This window comes from Rhinolophus hipposideros (genome assembly GCF_964194185.1).
Source record: "Rhinolophus hipposideros genome assembly, chromosome: 5".
NCBI lineage: Eukaryota > Metazoa > Chordata > Mammalia > Chiroptera > Rhinolophidae > Rhinolophus > Rhinolophus hipposideros.
Genome location: NC_138051.1, coordinates 32611457 through 32626194, shown reverse-complemented (window position 1 = coordinate 32626194; position 14738 = coordinate 32611457). Strand labels below are relative to the sequence as shown.

Below are 14738 nucleotides of genomic sequence, written 5' to 3'. Positions count from 1 at the left end.
TTACAAAACACAGAATTTATTCCACAGAAGTTTATCTTAGCTGAAACGGTTAAATAAGTGATTGCAGGGCAAGAATAAATAAGTTGGGTGTCAAGATATTTTTTTTCATGCTATGGTCAACAATCTATTTTCTTAACAATGTCACTTAACTATTTCTCTGCTTCAGTTTCTCTACATAATGGATGCACTCACTTTAATTCCCATGTTCCCAAAGAGGCAATGGTAGAAAGATATGTTGACAAATAGTTTTAAAGCTCGATGACTTCCTTAGAAAGAAAGCAGGCTTTTGAAAAAATTCCCTGAGAAAATGTTTAAAGACTCAGTAATATTGGATCAAAAAAATCTCTAAATTTTGACCACTTTAAAAAACAGCTTTTGAAAGGTGAAACGTATTAGCGTATTGTGTGTGTAGATAGATTATGCATATACATTTTCTCTGATGACAAAGAACGAAAATACTGAACTAAGGAATTTTAGGTCTTAATGTGTAGTGACATAGATACTATAATTCAATAAACTATTTCCCTTAATTTGTAGGATTTTCTTTTCTTTTTGTTTTTTGTTTTTGTCCTTCTATTCCACTTTGAATGCATCTGTTCTGCAGGAGTAGTAGCAAGACCTGTTTGAAGCTTAAATCCATGACACCCTGTGAAAGGACAGTGGCTACCTGATTAAAACAGTGATCAAGCAGAAATGCTTTTTTCTGATAAACAGGGCCAAATTCATTCTAAGAATGAACACTAAGAATGAATACATTCTAAGGGAGAACACTCTTCTCCCCACCCCCTCATATTCAGAGCAGAAGTTTTTTTCTTCTACCCCAACTAATAAAATCAGGAGGCTGCAATGAGGCTGAGCGGCACACAGTTTGATGTCCTCAGCAGGATACGGGGAGTCAGAAGTGGTGCTGTAAATCCAGAGCGGGGCTTCAACACTGTGTTAAGTGTGGCCTGAGTCTCAGAGATTTCCCTTTGATGCAAGTTGAGTATATTAATGGGAAAAGCATTCACTTTTATTTGTCTGTACTGTCTGCGACAGCAAGGCTGCCTCATTTAGCCTGGGCCAACATGAAAATACACAGAGAAGCAATCTGTTGCAAATTAGCACAGCTCCCCTTTCATTTACTAGCTAGTAATTGGAAGGGGTTAAGAAAGTGTAACTTATCAAGCCACGTGAGAGTATCTGCTTGTGTGGACAGCAAGCCGCCCCTGAATTTCCCTCTGCGCCCTGAGGCAATAATCCTTCCTGATGTCCACTTGGTCTGAAAGACAATACTGACGTGTGAGTACACTTTGTTCGGTTGGAGACAGCAGTTTCCTGGACTCTCCAAGGAGGGATTCACGACCTTATTCGAATCTTACCTTTCTTTAGATATGTTTTTACTCTCCCGTTTCCAAATCATCTTGAAGTCACTGCAGAACTCGTACCACACCATAAACACGTAGTTGGGTGTGATGTCCTTCTCACCAGACTTTGGCTTCATCCCAAAATATCCCACTGTCGTTTCAAAACTGCAAGGGGGGGGGGGGGACACAGGGAGTTAGAGGGTGAGAAACTGTCAACACCAAAACCCATTAGGGTGAGGAGATGGGACACTGGGGGCAGTTTCCCACATGTCCATTCTCTCACACATGAGCCCTGCCTCAGAGTTACTGTGGCTTATCCTAAACCCCAGAAAACCTATTTTCTCAAGCCGATTTTTCAAGAAATTCAACTTGATGGGGGATATTCCCAGGTGTATCTTATCCACAAAACATCCAGCATGTATAATTCCAGGGGATAGGTAAGTAAAACTTTTTGAGTTTGCTCTTCATCTCAAATGCATGTCATGTATCTGCTCTTCATTTGAGGTTTAATGATTACATGGAACCCTGATGACATTTGATTCTGTGGCGTTAGCAGTGGTCAGTTAGAGAGCCCATTGGGAATAATTAATCTGTTGAGTGTTTCATGGAAAATCAAGACCATTCTATCCTTACTCTGGCATCTGCTGGCTTTGTAAACCAGGGTCAATCACTCAGCATTGAACTCGGAATTTTTTTTCAAGGGTAAAATAAAAGACCTGGCCTCTACGATCTTTAAGAAGGCTACAGTTTAAAGCTTCATATGATACAAGAATACAAGCCACCACTGTACAAAAACAGGTATGATTGAGGGCATAGCAAGATTTGGATGAAACACCATCTTTGATCTTAAGAAACGACCTCCAGTCTGGTCCAGGGTTTACAAAGTCGATTCCCAGATATCACGAAGAACCTCCTGACCGACCCCATGGAGGCCCACTGCACACCAGACTACCTGGGCCTCCCAAGCAGCCCTTCTTGGAGGCACCAGCTTTGCAGCAATTTATAGCTCTGCACTCAATCTTCGCCCCCTCCACCCTCACCCACCCCAAGCCTCAAGCTCATTTGCCATGAGCAAGAACCATTAAATAAATGGCCTCCTTTTTCTAGGGTGTTAGAAACTAATCAAAGCAGGAATGGCTGGCCAGGTTTATTACTCCTCAATGCTCTATCATCTGTTCAGACACAGCATTTTTTTTGTGGTCATCCTGAATACTAAGTTCCTAATGGAACTCTATTCAATGGTGATTGTAAAACCTTGAAGCCCCGTTACTAGCATGGAGCATACTTTCATCTCGTTCTCAGTTATTGGTCAATATGTATCTCATAAGATTTTATCACATTTCACAGATGAACTGTTAATTGATTCCATGGCTATGATTAGGCAAGATCCAAGCTGGAGCTGCAGCTCTGAGGCCCATAAATTCTTTGTGCTTCTGTAAATAATAAATCTGTTTTTAATGCAAATTAAAACTACTGGTCAGGGAATTTTGGTTCTCAGTTATTAAAAGACTGGAAGTGTATAAGTGGAGAAAGGCAATAACTGCAGTAATTTCTTAAGGGGCTCTCTTATAATTCCAAACATATATATTGTAGAGCAAAAGCAGTACTGGAAGAAAGTAGCAAGTACTCTTTCATCCAGACAGGACTCCTAATTCTGTGGGAGGCAAAATACTGATAACACCAATTGTATATTCTATGGCATATAATTTTAGTTCATTCGAAATGAAAATTATATTGACTGTGGCATGGAAATACATAAATAGGGAGTTATGTGACCTATAGGAACAGGCTGTAAATTTCTTACAGAGTCCTGGGGCTTTAAAATTGGAAGGGGCTTACAGGTCAACTCGTCCTGTGTTCCCATTTTACAGAAGAGAAAACAGAGACCTGGAAAGACTGAATGTCCCTGTTCATTGGCAGAATGTGGCCCCTTGATTCCCAGCGGAAATAAAAGTTACTTTATTTTGTTTCCGCTTTAGACACAGTCCCCCCACCCCCGCCATCGTGCATAACCTGCGTTACAACCAGCAAAGCACATCATTATTTTTTCTTTCCATGCTCACCTTCTACGCAGAAACATATTTATTTATGCATTCATAGAGAAGTGAACCTCTTTCACTTTTAGTCTTCAGAGGAAAAATTGATCTTCCTCCTTCCCAGCAGGACATAGGGAAGAGCACAAAAGCCCCTGTCATTGGCTTCCTTGGATCACCCCAATACCTCTGGCCTTATGTGGAGTCTAGACCAGACCGTGAGACCAAGTTACTGCACATACCGGTGCAGTTTCAGAGGATGACAGCATTGTTTGGGGGTTATCACAGAGCTCGAGGAAAGCATGCCATCATCCTGCGGACCTCCCTTTTCCCAGCTCTAAACTGAAGTTTACCATGTACTCTCACCACCTCTCCCTCTAGGGAGCGGTGAGTTCCTGCTTGCTAACCCTCAAAGCGGGTGAAAACAAAAGGAAAAGACAGAATTTCAGCACTTTTTCCCCCTGTGTGTTTTGGAAACTAAGAAAGCAAGTGAACCTCGTCAGAAGAACCAAAGTAAACAGCGTCCCAGAGGATGGCCTGGCTTTGTTGACACTCTGCAACTGTGACAGAGAGGGAGCTGCTCTGAGGATGTGTCTTATTCGATTTCAGTGCTATTCCTTTGTTCAAGGAAAAGCTAAAAGCTGACTATGAACCTACAACTATCTGACAAAGTCTAGAACGCTGTCCTCCCCAAACAAAACTCTTTTCCTTTCAAATTCAATTTTGGTTCATAGAAGACTGATGATTGAAAATCTTCTGAAATTTGTACATGAAAATTATCAATATTTAATGGACAGGAGAATTTTCTCCAGCAGACAAAGGGGCAATCATGCTTTTTGAAACTTCTGTTTGTTAGCAGATGACTCTAAAATAGCTTCCAACTTTTAAAAGACAGATTTCTGATCATATGTTATGTTTTATAAAACTTTTTTACTTCACTTGAAACTATTCCCTGACTTCTTTTCTCTCTGCTACGATTCCTTGTCAGATTTGTATCTTTTTAATTTAGCTAAACATTTTTAAAGTGCAGACAATGATTATATCAAAGAGCCCGTAGCGAAGTGAACGGTTTTACTTTTGCAGGGTTGACATGCCAGAACGGAACACATCCGCTTATTGTTTTACATGCATGCCTTCAGAAACTGCTTAGGAAAAGCAAATATTCCTTAGCCTCAGAGTAAATTGTTTCTCTTGAAAATCAAACATAAGAATTTACTAAATCTCACACAAATATTGCAACACTGACCACCAACCTCTTGAAAGAGTGTAACCAAACAACTGTGGTTTCTACATTAAAGATGGGACCGAACATATTTCATGTATGACATGAAAGCTAGACTACCTTCACCACAAAGTCACGAAAAACGCTGACAACCAGAATTTATGACCCCCACCCCCAGCATGGCTAACGCACAGCAGCAGCGTCAGTCCCTCTAAGGTGGGCCCCCTTTTCCTGAAGCAAGACTCGTGAAGATGTATTAGAAATTTTGACATCTACCCCAGAAACCAAATTTCTGTTTGCCCTCATACTCTTGCACCCTTGTTGATGGTCTTTTTGATACATGCTGAATATTTCTATAACACAGACAGATTCCTTTTTGTACAACCAGGAAGGAAAGTTTACTATAGGGATAAGGCCAAGAAAGGGGGACAAAAATATCTGAAAACATAACCATGCGATTGTCGTGGTTTTCGAAGATTATCCTGCCAGGATGAGAATCATGATTCAAGAACATGTCTGTACTTAGAAAGATGCAAGATTTGCCTTAACCTCACTTTCATCTGCATTTTCATTTTATTGGCAATTATAGTGGGAAGCAGGCCAAGATGTTGGTGGCTGTCAGCAAGCACAGCACACAGCGGTGTCTACAAGCTTTCAGAACTCTCAGGAGGAAAGTGGTTTATTTCTAGAGTCTGTTCATTTACATTTAATGGACTCCTCACACATCTGTAAAGCTCATCTTTCCTTATATGCAATTTCCTGCTCTTATCTCTTATTTAATTTTCTAGTAATTTTAGAATTGGTACCAGCAACATTTATCTCAATTCTCTGTGCTGCATGTGAAGATGTCTCACCATGGTCCTACGCCCGCTTCTGAGAGGGAGGGTTAGCCAAGTAGACTAACGTGGTCAACGGACAGAAAGAAAAACGCCTATGAGAGACCATAGCTGGTGATTATTGGTGATTACTTAGGTGAGGTGGATGGTTCCAGTCTGGTGCCTATTAAGAGAAAGAAGAGCAAACAAGAGGCTTGACATGGGTGAGAGATTGAATAGAAGACCTTTGAGGACTCTTCCAAATTCTGGGGGAGTTTTCCATACAGAGAAGCCAGTCACTTCTCCCTACAATATCCTCTAGGATCTAGGAAAAGACATAGAAAGTCTCTTAGGTGTTTGGAATAATTGGTTGAATCTAGTTGCAATACTAAGAAGGATGACATTGTTTCTAACCCCTATGGAGTGGTTCAGGAGCAGAGTAATGGAGGGGAGGCACAGAGGAAAATAGTGTCATGACGTGTGAGGCAGGTAAGGCACTTCTGGATGACCCCCTGCTTCTTGAGGAAAAATATTCCTAAGTCTTGTTATGGTGCTTTCACTCCAGCCCTCCACAGACTGTGATTGCTCACGGAAGCACAATCTTAACAAATGGGGCCAAAAGAATGGCTAGTCAGATGTTATGCTAACCGAAATAAGCAAGTCATAAAAGGGAATAAAACACTGTATACTTCCATTTAGATGAGGTAACTAGAGTAGTCAAAGTCACAGAGACAGAAAATAGAATGGTGGTTGCCAGGGGAAGGGGAGAAAGGGAGAATTATGGTTTAATGGGTACAGAGTTGCCTTTGGAGAAGATGAAAAGTTCAGAAAATGGATGGTGTTGATGGTTCACAGCAATATGGAATGTACTTAATAGTAGAAGTAGTAGTAATAACAATAAAAAATAAAAATGGTTAGTCAAAGAAAGAATTGGGGCCAAGTCAGAGCAGCTTACCTTTTCTGCGCATTCTCCAAGTGGCTTTCTTCCATTTTATGCTCTTTTTTGGCTGTGGAAGAGAAATAACTATGATCAAAACAGTATTTCCTTCTGTAATATCCTTTGTATAATCTTGTAACTTTCCTTATATCCATTCATTATCCAAATAAGTCTGAATTCAGGAGATGGCAGTCCCTACCATACGTCCTGCAGATGGCACTCTATTCGCTCCATCTGCCACCACTGTTTTCTTGGTAATAGCTACAGCCAGTGGGGGCTGGGTAACTTATGTTCTCACTGGGACACTTTTGTGAGTGAGGGGGTGATGTTAATTATCACACCTGGACCAAAGCATCCACCAGAACAATCCCGGCCAGGTTGGTACATGTGCTCGCCCTGGCTATAGCTGGCCTCTTTGTGAGCCTTGGATGTGCTCAGCACTTTCTCCCCTCCCCAAATATAACAAACAAGTACCACGTACAGCAGTTCTGCTAAAATTCAAACAAATTCATTGGAATCCTTGCATCCACTGTGTCTACACCCACAGCCCCCTTCCACAGTCCCCCTCCCCCCGTGGCAACCTGGGGAAGCCTTTCTCAGAATAATGTTTTTATATACATTGAAAAACACACTTAAGACTACTAGTAAGAAAGCCAATGATGCTGAGATATAATTTATAGGTTAGGAACCGGTACTCCCCACAGACAATTTAATTAGGGACAATTTAATACATTGGGTGTTTCTTTTACATATTTTTTCTGATTAGAAGATAATATTGTTATATAATACTACTCTTACGTGTAAAAACTGTCTAGAAAAAATAGGCACGTCATAATCTCTATGAGCCTTAAGATTCCTTTCATTTAAGCCTACAATGATATAAAAATGAATGGAGAAAAATATCAATCATATCTAGGGCCTATTGTGATAATCCATGAAAAGTATGAAAGGATTTTAAAAGATCACTATTTTATTAAGCCTTGTTCTGCCCTGTACTACCTGTGAGACTGTGGGCAAGTTACTCATCAACTGTGTAGTTACTGCATCATCTGTCCTATGAAAATAGCCATGGTAACTATTATCACACATCTGTCAGAAAGATGAAATGAGATAATACGGAGGGTGCCAAAAAATGTATACACATTTTAAGAAAGGATAAAACTATTAAAATTGTAATACTCAACATATACTGATAACAAAAGATGAATACAAGTCTCGTTTGACTTCTGCAATTACAAGAGGTGCTCAAAGTGGCTCCCATCAGCGTCCAGACACTTCTGATTACGGCGAACTGCTGCTTGAGCAACGTTGACCAAGGTGTCCACTTGTATACATATTTTTTGGCACACCTGGTACATGTAGACTGCTTAGCACATAACATATGCTCAATAAATGACGTGACAGGTGTTATCAGTCCGTCATCATCATCAACTTCATCACTGATTCCAAAATGCAAATTTTATCAAGTTATTCCCATGTTCAAAAGCTTCCAACAGCTTGCCATCACCCTTGACATTATCTCTAACGTTTTGACAATGTCCCAGAAATCCCTGCCAATCTGCTCCCTGGCTCCTCTTTGACGTTACCGCCTCTTTCCCACATTCACTCCCTTCCCACATGGCTGACCACCTTGCTGAGGCTTGAACATGTGCACTGGGGACCTTTTCACTGGCCTCTCCTCCTCCCTGGGACACCCTGCCCAGAGTCTCTGCATGACCGCCCCCCTCACTCCAAATATCACCTTCTCTGACCTCACTAAAGAAAAGATCATCCCTTGCCACACACCCTGCCCTCACCTCCTCCCTGTCTCCTCATGTTACCTTTGCCCCCATAGCCTTTATCTACCTGGCAGACTATTCATTTATCCATTTGTTTATTATACTGCAATTGATTATAAGCTCTAGGTAAGCAGCAACTTCGTCTGGCTTGTTTTCTGTTGTGCCTGAAACATGGAAAGTGCCTATATACCATGTTTCCCCGAAAATAAGACCTAGCTGGACCATCAGCTCTAATGCGTTTTTTGGAGCAAAAATTAATATAAGACCCGGTCTTATTTTATTATAATATAAAACTGGCTCTAATGTAATATAATATAATAATATAATGTAATATAATTTAATATAATATAAAATATACCAGGTCTTAAATTAATTTTTGCTCCAAAGCACGCATTAGAGCTAGGTCTTATTTTCGGGGAAACAGGGTAGTAAATAAATTATTTTAGCTTAAAAATGCATGTACTGGATAAAGATCGCTTAAAAAGAGAGATACTAAGTTTCCTAAACATATAACTTCATATTTAGAATATGAAGATAGGCTAAAGAAGATGGTGAGGTTTAAGTTGTATAGTATTTTCTCTAAGTCCAGTAAATTTCAACTAACAAAAATGATGTCCTTTTACATGAAAATGATTTGGCTTTGATAACTAACTACACTGTTTTAGGTAAAGACATAGTTACAGCCATCTTTTGCGGTATAATTTCCCCCCATCCTCCTACCAGGAATCTCTGTGAATTAGTCTGGTTCTTAGCCAATCAGATACAGAGAAGCGACCTATTTCTCTCGTAGGCTACACCAAGTTCCCCCAAATGTGAAACAAACTAGTGGTTTGTTCTTATTCAGTGATTATTAATTACATGCATGGCCAGACAAGAGGAAAATTCTGCTGAGGCCTGTGTGATCTTCCTGGAGCAACTTTGCTGATCTTAGTCACCAGATGGTTCCTGACTGGCTGCTTCAATGCTGTGCTAAGCAGACTATGGTCAAGCCGTCACTGCATATAAATTTAGTGACAAGAAATACCCTTCCCAAACTGAGTCAAGCATTGGACAAGATTTTGTAATATCTTTATAAATATAGTTATTTGGGGGAAAAAACAGCATCCAAATGTAAAAAGAGGTATTACTAAGAGGCAATGCACACAGTACAATCTTTGAGGGTGTGGGAAAAAAAGAATCCTCAGGAAAATAAGAACCTAGAGATCTCAATTTTTCCAAGCAAAGGGCTTATGTACAGGCAGAAAAGGCAGCACCCTTCATGGCGTAACTTGCCTAAATATTTCCTCTGCCACTGTGTGAAATTTCTATCTATGTGATTATACACTTTAAGTCTTCAAAATGCTCTAAGCAAAACAAAAAGACATTACCTGAAAGGAAATTGTTTAAAGACTGGAGTTATACATACTCAAATTCTAATATCAAATAAGGTCATTGTAAACCAAGTCTAAGAATCCTAATATTCTAAAATTTGAACCCTAGCTTCTCAATACTGGAACTGACACAGTCTTAGTGTAGGAAAGCCAATAGGGAATAAGGAAATGAGAAAGCCATGGCCCATTTAAGGGAGGAAGGCACTTGCCGTAGTTTCCAGATCTTCCACCTTTTCCAGAGAAGCTATGGGTTTTAAATGAACGTTCCTAATTTAAAAAAAAAAAAACAAGTTTCTAATACCCTGTTGAACAAAGAGGACCTTTCTGTTGCCCTTATCTGGCTCTGCGAGCTCTGACTTAAGTGTTAGTAGCTACTGACATAATGACATAGGTGGGCTTATTCTTTCATTCCATGTGCCAGACCCTATTCTAGATGCTTGGGATTCCTCCAGTGAAGAAAGCAGTCAAATGTCGCTAAAGAACTGGGGAAGACAGAAAAATAAACCAGAGAGAATAAGATCAAGTGTGAGTCAATTTTTTTTTTTAATTAGAGAATATCAGGGAACAGTGTGTTTCTCCAGGGCCCATGAGCTCCAAGTTGTTGTCCTTCAATCTAGTTGTGGAGGGCGCAGCTCAGCTCCAAGTCCAGTCACCGTTTTCAATCTTTACTTGCAGGGGGCACAGCCCACCATCCAACCGGTAACCTTGTTGTTGAGAGCTCACGCTCTAACCAACTGAGCCATTCAGCCGCCCCTCCAGATGCTCATCTGCTTCCGTTATCTTCAGTCTAGTTGTGGAGAGCTTCGAACCCACAACCCTGTTGTTCAGAGCTCACTCTAACCAACTGAGCCATCCGGCCGCCCCTCCGGAAGCTCAGTGGCAGCTCATTGTCTTCAATCTAGTTGTGGAGAGTGCAGCTCACTGGCCCATGTGGGAATTGAACCGGCAATTCCATTGTTCAGAGCTCAGGCTCTAACCAACTGAGCCATCCAGCAGCCCCCAAGTGTGATTAATTTTTGATAAAGGGTAGCAGGAAAAAAAAAGTGTGTGTGTGTGGGAGTAGGGATGGGGGAGAGACAATGTTTACATAGAAGATGGCAAGTCTTAGACGAAAATTGTCCTCACCTACAACTTTGGCTAGCAGTGGCCAGGAGTGTATGTGTGGGATTTATTTAGACTTCTGTTCTACAAAGCCACAGGGATAGTAATATTTAGGTGCTTCTTTTTTTCAGTTTAAATAGGTGCTATGTGTGTGGTGTGTTAGGGGTTGGAGGGGTAGGCTTCTTAGAAGACTGAGTTTAGAGGAGTTGTCACATACTGACACAGCACCAGGGGACACAGAGAAATAATGGGCACCCCCAACCTTGCTTTCTTCTCTCTCCTATTTCTTTCACAAGAAGGTGCCACATTGTCCGCAATGAGTTAAATATAATTTTCTAAATCAGGGGACCAAAGTAGCTCCTTAGACTGATGAGAGTCTCAGTTTAAGACAATAAATGCAATAAAGGAAACCAATCAGAGTACTAAAAATGAGAAGTTTCGCCTAACATCAATTCTGTCTTCCAAACTTCTTTATCAAGACTGCATACACAGTGTGACAATGGTGAGGTCTGGAAGTACTCAGAGAAAGCTGAGAGTTAAGTTTGCTTGGTGACCTACCTAAAGCATGTAATTTTTCTGTCATTGGTACAACTATGGTGCTTTTCTTAAACTTTAATTTTCTCTATTACAGCACAATAGTTATTTTTTCATAATTGTACGTCACAGACAGAAAGCAACATGGCTTTTTACGAAGGTGTTTTTTTTATTTTGTTTAAGGGAGATCTATGTGGATTTTATTTAATGCAGGTTTTACTGAAGAAAGACTATTTGCTTTTGTGTAAGTCATTAATGTCTTGGAATTTTGTTTCCTGGTTCATTTCATGGCCATTGTCTCATTAGTTATCATGAAATCACCCTACAATAACAATTCTGAAATTCATAAATACTGTAGTCTATCAAGTGAAGCAGAAATGGCCCTTTTTATTCAATGGTTGTGGGCCCAAGGAATGCAAATCGGAACTCAAGATAGCTAAATGCCAAGTTTTAAGCCCAGCTCTGCACTTAAGTATCATGGAAAAGCTGTATGGGTTCTGTGTTCCAGTTTTCCTTTATGTAAAATTAAGATGATAATACCTATCTCTCACATAATTATGGGGGCTACATGCAAAGGGCACAGTGCTTGGTTGAATCAGAATTTTTGCAGTCAGATCTTTGATAGTTAAATGTCATGTTGAGGCTGGTGGGAGTTTAAGCTTCCAATGTGACAGCTGCTTTAACAAAGTTAAATACAAGTGTAGCATAGTGGAAAAAGCTTAGGATTTGTGTTGGGTGGACCTGGGTTGAATTTCTGCTCTGCCACTTATTAACTGAAAGACCCTGGGGAAGTAACTTAATTCCATTGAGCCTTGCCCATAAAATTGGAATGATAAAATTTACCTTGCAAGGTGGTTGTGACTATCGGATGGATGTACTGAATGTCAGAGATTAACATAATACATAATATGCTAGGGCACTGAAAAATGGCAGCCATTTATCACTGATTGGCTAGAAGCAAATGCTAGTAATCCCTATTCTAGCTCTCTGACTTCGGGATGAATACTGCAAAATTTCTAGCAAAATGCTGCTCTCTCTCTTAAGAATGTCTACAACCGCTCTCCATAGATGATAATTTTGTAATCATATTCAAGTCAGATCGGGTATCTTCTGCTCAAAATCTCACTGTTTTCCCATTTCACTCACAAAGCCAATATCCTTACCACGACCAGTAAGGCTTTTCTACAGGAGGGTGTTCCCTATGTCCAACCTAAAGTCAGTTTATTTGCTGTTTCAGCCCATTTTTGTTTTATTTAATGTTCAGGAGTGAAAGAAAGAAACTGATTTATAATTTTACACATACCTGTGAGTTGAGAGGGTAGATGTGAGGGGACAGGTGCTTATGACTATTCTCACCTAATTCTTTTTCCCACTTAATGATCATTGAATTATACAAGCTCTGAGCTGATTAAATGAATCACTTCCTCAATACTTAATGAAAGATAATGATGCAGAGATCTGTTTTTAAAAAGTAAACTTTCTGACAGCAAAGATTCCTTCTTTAAGTGCTAGACTCTGTATAGTAACCTATTATAGGTTCCCTGCTTTGCACAACAAATCCAGTTTTCTCCACAGACACCAAATTGCCAACTTAAAAGGCAAACAATGCAATCCCTATCAAAACACCAATGGCATTTGTCACAGAACTAGAACAATTAATCCTAAAATTTATATGGAACCACAAAAGACTCTGAATAGCCAAAGCAATATTGAGAAATGAGAACAAAGTTGGAGGTATCGCATTAACTGATACCAAATTATACTCCAAGACTACAGTAATCAAAACAGCATGATATTGTCATAAAAACAGCCACATAAGTCAATGAAACAGAATAGAAAGCCCAGAAATAAACTCAAACCAGCATGGTGAATTAATCTACAACAAAGGAGGCAAGAATATTAGAATATATATTATTAGGTTGGTGCAAAAGTAATTGCGGTCTTTGCAATTAGTTTTAACCTTTTAAACCACAATTACTTTTGCACCAACCTAATACAATGGGATAAAGACAGACTCTTCAATTAATGGTGCTGGGAAAACCAGATACATGCAAAAAGTGAAACTAGACTACTTTCTTACACCATATATGAAAATGAACTTAAAATGGATTAAAGACTTAAATGTAAGATTTGAAATCATAAAACTCCTAAAAGAAAACATAGATGACAAACTCTTTGACATTGGTCTTAGCAATATGTGTGGGGTAATGTCTCCTAGAGCAAAGGCAACAAAAGCAAAAATCAACAAAGGGACTACATCAAATGAAAAAGCTTTTGCACAGCAAATGAAACCATCAACAAAACAAAAGACATCCTACTGAATAGGAGAGAAGGTATTTGCTAATGACACATCCAATAAGGGGCTAATATCCAAACTATAAAAGAAACTCATACAACACCAAAAAAAACCCCAACCAATCTCATTAAAAAATGAACAGACTGGTGGTGGAATTGTAAATTGGTGCAACCACTATGGAAAACAGCTTGGAGGTTTCTCAAAGAATTAAAAATAGAACTACTTTACGACCCAGCAATTCCACTCTTGGTTAGTTATCCAAAGAAATCCAAAACACTAATTCAAAAAGATACATGCAGCCCTATGTTCATTGAAGCATTATTTATAATAACCAAGATAAGGAAGCAACCTATGTGTCCATCAATGGGTGAATGGATAAAGAAGACGTGGTACATATATACAAGGGAATATTAACCATAAAAAGGATAAAATCTTGCCATTTGTTGACAACATGTGTGGACCTAGAGGGTGTTATGCTAAGTGAAATAAGTCAGACAGAGAAAGACAAATACTGTATGATTTAACTTATACATGGAGTCTAAAAAACAAAACAAACAAACAAAACTGAAACAGACTCATAGAGAACAAATGGACAGTTGCCAGATGGGAAGGGGGTGGAAGGGATGGATAAGAAAGGTGGAAGGGATTAAGAAGTACAAATTGCCAGTTATAAAAATAGTCACGGGGATGTAAAGTTACAGCATAGGGAATATAGTCCGTAACACTGTAATAACTATGTATGGTGTCACATGGGTACTAGATTTATTGGGGGGGAGATCACTTCATAAGTTATATAAATGTCTAATCACTATGTTGTATACCTTATACTAATATAATATTGCATGTCAATGTGATTGAAAAAAAAAGGCAAAGTAGATTCTGCCACTGCTCTGCCTGATGTGTTTGCTCACCCCTCTCTGTCCTGGATGAAGGAAACTCACATCGCACAGTAAGCCCTTCACGACCTGACTGCAGCTACTTCCTGTTACAGGCTCCATGCTCCTGTCACGTGGGACTCCTCCCTGTTCCCAGCACTGGGCACTCAACCTGTTTTCTTGTGCCTTTGCTTTTGGGCATGCTTCTCCCTCTGCTTTGAATGCCTTCTCCCCGGTCCCTTGGTCCTTCCCAAACACTCACAGTGTAAACGTCTTTCTTTTCTTCGGAACCCAAGCTTTGTGGAGCGCTCTGTGAAGGCTCCTCTGTGAAGCCCTCCACGTGGCCTCTCCTCCAAGGAGTGGCGAGCTGCTCTTTCTGTGGCGCTCCAGCAGCACTGCACGCACATACGTGGGACACGGTGCTAAGGTGA

The 14738-nt window shown here is 39.9% G+C and overlaps 1 protein-coding gene across 11 annotated transcripts in view; it reads right to left on the bottom strand.

Annotated features, from left to right (window-relative positions):
- FMN1 (formin 1) overlaps positions 1 to 14738 on the bottom strand; it is a 437062-nt gene that overhangs the window by 76268 nt on the left and 346056 nt on the right. For all 11 annotated transcript variants that reach the window (XM_081050121.1, XM_081050127.1, XM_081050132.1 and 8 more), the window contains 2 exons: positions 6372 to 6423; positions 1362 to 1511 (listed from right to left, as the gene is read on the bottom strand). In XM_081050121.1, the coding sequence (XP_080906247.1) occupies positions 1362 to 1511; positions 6372 to 6423 (202 nt within the window). The remainder of the gene's footprint in view (positions 1 to 1361; positions 1512 to 6371; positions 6424 to 14738) is intronic.